Raw genomic sequence first — 6760 nt, forward strand, 5'->3', positions numbered from 1 at the left:
CCCCCCCCAACTTGTCTGATTGCTCGTCCATGGCTTTACCCCAGCACAGAGCAAAACTACTGCATGGAGACCGACGAGTGGCAGCTGCCTCCCGCCGCAGTGAGGGCAAGGTCTTGCTGCAGGTGGCTCTGTCCAGTTTGTCTAACAGGATCTTAAAATCACAGCCAGCTCTCGAGATGCTCAGGCTTTCCCTCTGCTGCCATACCCTTTTCCAAGAGCTGTTACACCGTAGCTCAGTTTGACACAAAGTCTGTTTTTTGTCTTCCTTTGCTCAGTCTCAATCCTGGAAGGGTTGGGATGGCAGGGGCAAAGCCCTGCTGGCTTCCTGCTGCTGGTTTTCCTCCTGCCCTTCACCCTGGCCATGCTCAACCCAACTCTGAACTCCCTGCTGTGGGTAGGGGAGGGAGACGAGAGCAAAATCAGCAGTCCTTGTTGATCCTCAGCCTCTCTGACCCCATCAGTTTATAGTCTAAGAGCAACCTGGCTTTGCACTGAACTGGTGACTTCCAGAGAGAAGAGCAAAAGATGGTATAGAGTCTGCCTTAGGAGAGCAGTAAAGTACTATCAGTTCACATCTTCTGTGAGTTGTGCTGTTTTACCCTCTTTGCTTTCACACTCACGTAAATGCAGACATGTCATGCTAGGCAAGGAAAATCAGAACTTTCTCTTACACCAACTACTGCTTGTTTAAAATGGGTTACTAAAGAAAAGTGACAAGCAAAAGGAGTGTAAGAGAATGCTCTTTTACTATTCTATGTGTAAATTAACCATGCCATTTATGAGCCAGTACCTTGAAAAGAGAACCACCAAAAACACCAGAAGGAAACGAATGTCCAGTGTGACAAAAAAGCCAGCATGAAGTTGCTTTGGATTATGTGACATTCTTAGACCTGTGAAGCCTTGTAATCTTTGTTTCTTTTTTTTTTTTTTTTCTTTTTTCTTTTTGTGCTTAGGCAAATCTTGACACAGCTGAATTAACTTGTTTGAACTCTTTCAGACTTATTTCAACATTGCAGCTTTGTTAAAACTAAGCAGTTGTGCAGTGCAGTCGTGGTTTAAGATAGCCTTTAAATGCATTCAGACTTCTATTGACCAAGTTTATACCTCCATACCTTTCCATTATAATTGTATATCATAGCCTTGGATCAGAGGCAAAGAAAACATAGTTAAAAAGAAAAAAAAAATTGAATCAGACATTTAAATTATATGTGCACCTGCTATACATGACTGCTGTGATCAGTATGTGCAAGTAGGGTATATGGCAGCTAAAATAACTTTCCTGGCTGTTTCTGCCTTCTCCATCTCCATCAAAACTTCCCATGTGTATTCTTTTTGTTCCACAGACAGGGTAACTGTAACACTGCAAATCCTCTTGGAAGTTGTCCCATCAGAGGAAGACCAGAAATCATGATCTTCATGTACAGCTTTTGGCTTGCTGTTTCATTTCAACACGAGGAAGAGGGTAGGGAGATTTCTCCCCCTACCTAATGTTCTGCAAACTGGAGGAACTGAGATGGATACCGAGCAAGTCAGTTACCAGAACTGTATTTCATGATGTTGTAAACTTCTTTTAATGTGGTTGGTTTATATGCAGAAAGCAAGAACTTGTGCGACGAGGGAACTCATCTCTTCGCTATTTGTTACAGTGTCATATTTTAACAAACGATAGGTTCATCACACTAGGATTTTTGTTGTGTTGTCACTGAAAATAGGTTTAAGCAACGTGTAAGTAATCATCAGGTGTACTGTGAAGAATGTATCCTGCTTGCTGTCCCTGATGAGCCCAACTCTTACCAGAGACAGCTCTGCTGAGATTCACTTACTAATATTCTTCCCGTCATTCCCTTTGGCAGCCGGATTTGACTTCTTTTGGCTTGCTGGGAGCACCAGCACACCAAGGCAGAAGCACAGCAGTTTCCACACCTTCGTGGTGGCAAGCACAATGTTTTTTTCATTCCAGAATTTTTATACTATAACCGATGGGAGCATCTTCTGAGAATTAATATTTCTTCCAGTGGGGCAGGAAGATTTTAGCCTGGGGGCGGTAATTTCATACATGTTAAAGTCTGGATATGGTTACTGTTTTTACCACTGTTTCTTCACGTACATATGTATAGGAAATACAGCAACTGAGTAATCAACCTTCAAATGAGTCAAAATATTTGAATGCGACCTCTGCTGCTGTATGAATTTTCTATCTGGAAGCATATGCACCTGCAGTTACCAGTCAGGCAAACCTGATTTTAAAGTTTTATGTCATTGTCAGTGGACAGAAATGAATAATAGTCACTGGTGGGAATACTGTACAGACATGGCAATAAATGCAGTACCTATTTATGAATAAGGTATAAGGCAAGCTACAACAGATTTGTTGATTTGAGCAGGACATGTGCCTAATCTGTGGGCTTTTCATTCAAACACACTCCAGTTAACTGGGATTTGAAACACCAAGGAACAGGTGCTCTGCTAATGTCTTCTTTCAGATTTTATCTTGGCAAAAACAGAGAAAGGCCATTAAAACTGATGAAATCAAACAAAATTAATTTTCAGAATGATGTTTGTGCTGAGATTTGGCTCAAATATGAGCTGAAATTTTGCCCTTTTTTCAAGATAGTTGTAGATAAATAAATTTTTAATGCTTAGAAATTGAGTTTTATATTGTTAGTTGAAGACTACTCAACCTTAAGGTTAAGGTTTGCTATTGCTCTGTTAAGAATATAATGCTTAAATATTGAATGCACTACTTTTTGAGCTGTTTGCTATTAGCAAGTCATATGTTTCATGAAAACTTTTATGGAACTAAGCAACATTAAACTTCCTAAATTGGGAGAAAAGCACAACTAGTAGCCAGACCACTACAGTAAAGGGAGACTGTGTATTGTGTATGTGTTGTATATATCCAGAATATCTACCATTTTAAGGGTGTACAGTAAGATGTCTTAAATTTATACATGTTTTTCTTTCTTGTATTTCTATGGTAGAATTAGGGAAATGGGAGTAACTGATTATGTTAGAAGAGCAGTAATTTAAGACACAGAAAACATTTTGCAAACAATATTTTGAACGTTTTCTGTTTACAGTAACTTAAAGTGTTATTTGAAACTTTTTTAGGCAAACATTTTGAGAGAGATTTTTGTGTTGACAGTGCATGTGTTTAATTAGTATTCACCTTTGGGTCAGAATTCTGCTTTTGAGGCCATCTCCTGCCATGCCAGTTCACCAGGGTTTGGCCTGTGTCATTGTGGAACATCTTCAAAGTACACAAACTGCATTTCTCTCCGATAAAAATAAACTGCCTGACTCCCTCCAGGGGCACACCTAACACACTCCTCTGTGGATGGATGCTGAGCATGTGGGATCCTGCCAGAGCTAGTCCAAAGCAAACCCTCCTGAACACTGATAGCGTGAACACCAGGTTTTCAGCACCAACTGTTTTATTCCACATATTCACTCCTATTGTGCCGTGTTACTTGAAAGTTTAAATGTGGGCAGTGTTAACTGGTAGAAATAAATGGGCTCTGTAAATATAACTGAATGTTGCTTTATTTTCCTGTTGTGGATGTGGATGTTTAGAAATGTTTCTGAAGCCTGATTCAATGACCACATTTTACTAAGTTTATTTCATGCAAGGGGTTAATTTGTCCCAGGAGCAATCCTACGACTCACTGATTGTTCAGCTGTATATTTTGGGAAGAAAAAAATAATTGCCTGTAAAATAAAAAAAAAAAATTTTGGAAAATGCACAGGGATTCTAATTTCAGGTTTAGTTTCTTTAACACATATAATTACAATACGAAATATTGTAATTGGTTTTCCACTGTGTTATGAAAGTCAGTATTAAGGACTTTCATTACACCTGGAAGTGAAGCATATCCTCAGAAATGGAAGAAAAACAGGTTACAAAACTTCCTTAAAGCACCAAGTAATTTTTAAAGACTTTAAAAAGTATTCTCTCCAGAGTCATGAAGGAAATTCTTCTAGAATAAAGAATAAGCTTTACATATTTTTTTTCTTATTAAGGCCCGAGGTGGTTAGGCCAATGAGACTACTTCTGTGGAGAACTTTAGTCACCCTTAATTATTTTTTTTTATTGGCCTTTGCACCTTTTTATCAACTGTCAAAACATTGCCTTGTTTTTGTTTAATTGGGTGCTGCTGTTTTTCTTCTTTGAATTTGTTGCTCTTCTTTGGTATAGGCAGAAGTGTCACCAAAGGCAGCAGAAATGAACATTTTATGTGAGTAGCAAATACTGATGAGGTTTAGCTCTTAGAGAAACAGCTCAGCACCTGAAACCTCCAAAGATGCTGACCTATCTTTGCAACTCGTGACCTGGACTGCTGCATGGCCTAAGGCATAATTTTATCGGGGGGGACACACGTACGTATGGTTTGATTTCTGAAGCCTGCTTCCAGCTCTGCATGGGCACGGTGTCCCCAACCTCTTCTCTGGGGACATCTGCTGCAGGTCTGTCCTTGCCAGTTCCTCGCAGCCCAGGGCTCTGCCGTGGCTTTCAAGGGGCTATGAAATGGAAACCAGAGGGCCCCCTCTTCCTTCCCTACATCGCATCAGCAGTACATTCCTTGTCTGCACCTAGAGTTTTCATGATTCATTTCTGCTACTCCAGAAAATCTTTATACACAGGAACTAAAGCAGATGAGAGAGAATCTCATTTTTTAAATGAAGTTCCTGGGGGCTGATAAAATCTGAATTGTGTATGTCATGTGAAATACTTCCAGATCCACCCTATATAGAGCTTTTCATAGGTATTGTGCCCTTTTTGTGTCTTCGTATGTGGACAATTTTGGTACGAGACAAAATATGCTGAGGTCTTTGACGTGACTGGCAGCTGCAAAGTTTTAGTGGTGCTTTTTGTCACGATGGCATGGGGTTTGCGAAGCAGTAGTGCTGACATGCTGCCAACAGCCAGCACTTTCCTAGGGTCACTGTGGCCTCTGACTGTGGCTGAGGAGCAAAGATGCTTTAGCAAGATGCCTGTCCCCAGCTCCTTACCTTGTCAATCAGCTCCCAGGCTGCAGCAGTTCGCTGTGTGGTGTTTTAAGTTAACCTGCATTGATTTTGTTCTGCCTTAAAATACTGCACCATCAATCACGGTGTTTTAGGAGCTGGCTCTGGAACCTCTCCACAGTGGAGAGAGGTAGGTAGCTCAGATGCTGCTTCAGCAGTTAAACATCTAATATCTTGTAGGAGAGTGTGTATGTATGTATGTATTTGTATAGATTGCCAAAATGTGTTCAAGTTATATTTTTATGAGAAAACTTTTAAGTACTTTTGGAAAAGCTACTCAAAGTGAAGCAACCATCTTAGCTTTTATGCCATATTTTAAAATTTTTAGTGCGTTTTTCACTTCATACAGAAACTCTTGCTTATTTTTACTCCCTCGTGCATTTCAAAAGTTTTCTTTTAATGCTAGTGTACAGTAACAAAAGCATTTAATCTGATTTGATATAAATACGCATCTGACTGATGACAAGCTAAGGGGCAAGCTGGCTTAGAGAAGGACAAGTCGGAGAAAACTAAACTGCCCCAGGATGTGATGCATTCCATGCTAAGACAGGTATTTAAAGTAGGTGAGATGAACTGATCTCTGGAATTGCTCGTAGCTCTATTTTTCTTGAAGGAGGAGATGGGATGACTAGTCTAGGCATGCTTAATGTGTTAGCTGAGTGGGAGTGAAGTAAACAGTAAGTTACTGTAGCCAGTATAATAAAATTACTAAAACCACTTATGTTCTAAACTGACTGCCGTTGAGGACCACAATTACCCTGTAAGAATGATAGACTTTCAATTCAAATTGCAGTAGAGGTTTCTTTTGATTAGAACACACTACGTTTTCTAGATTTTCCGATTTGAATTAAAACCAAGAAGTTTGCTTGGAAATTTCCATCTGCCTTTGACTATGTATATATAGCTCTTTGGCTGATTATGTGTGTTCCCACTTTTTGATTTTCAGAGGAAAATCAGCCATCAATTTAAGAATACTTCTCAAAGATTATTTTTCAGGAAAAGATAGAAGTTACCTATATCCACAAGATAGCTAGCTAATTGTGTTGATGACACAAGATGAAAAGGACTTTCTATAACATTCAGTACCTCCAGATTTTTTGGTTCAAGCATTAGATGTATATCAGGATCCAGACAGATTTTAATCAGTATAGGTCTTAGAAAAACAGGTATTAATCTTTCTTCGGGAGGAAGTAGATATTGCATTTCATGACCAGCAAAGTACAGATGGCTTGTATAGCAGAGCCTGTACCAGGGGGGACATTGAAATCCAGTGCAAAACATGTATTTATGTCTGGGAAGGACACGAATGACAAAGTCCAGCAGTCTGAACTTGGGAAGAAGTGGTCGGGGGGATGTGCAGGACAATGTGTGATAACCCCTGGAGGGCTGCTTCCTAAGACTGGAGTCTTTTCTGCAGCAACTGTAGTTGGCACAGATAAGGCCAGTACCAAAAGTCAGTTCAGGAACATCACTGGACATTGAGACTTTTGAACTGGCATATGCTCTTTATACGCAGTCTGTAGAGGTGTTTTTTGTGCGAGCATCGTAACAATAATGAATACAACCATCCTAAGAAAGTGCCAGCATGTATCCCACCTAAGGTGCTGTGAACTCCCACACAGCCTGGGTCTCCCCCCTGCCCCGGCAGGATCAGTCCCCAGGGAAGGCTGTGCTGCCAAGGGGGAGATGGCAGGGTTGAAATATCCCTGTGCCGAGGTAGGAGCTTTTGTCTGCA

The 6760-nt window shown here is 40.3% G+C and overlaps 1 protein-coding gene across 6 annotated transcripts in view; it reads left to right on the plus strand.

Moving 5' to 3' along the window:
- The window catches only part of SLC7A11 (solute carrier family 7 member 11), a 98661-nt gene extending 94785 nt beyond the window's left edge, over positions 1-3876 (plus strand). For all 6 annotated transcript variants that reach the window (XM_026848105.1, XM_026848107.1, XM_026848104.1 and 3 more), the window contains one exon: positions 1344-3876. In XM_026848105.1, coding sequence (XP_026703906.1) covers positions 1344-1411 — 68 coding nt within the window. In that variant the 3' untranslated portion in view covers positions 1412-3876. The remainder of the gene's footprint in view (positions 1-1343) is intronic.
- Positions 3877-6760: the final 2884 nt, after the last annotated feature.

This window comes from Athene cunicularia (assembly GCF_003259725.1).
Source record: "Athene cunicularia isolate RWA chromosome 4 unlocalized genomic scaffold, athCun1 chr4_part2, whole genome shotgun sequence".
Classification (NCBI taxonomy): domain Eukaryota; kingdom Metazoa; phylum Chordata; class Aves; order Strigiformes; family Strigidae; genus Athene; species Athene cunicularia.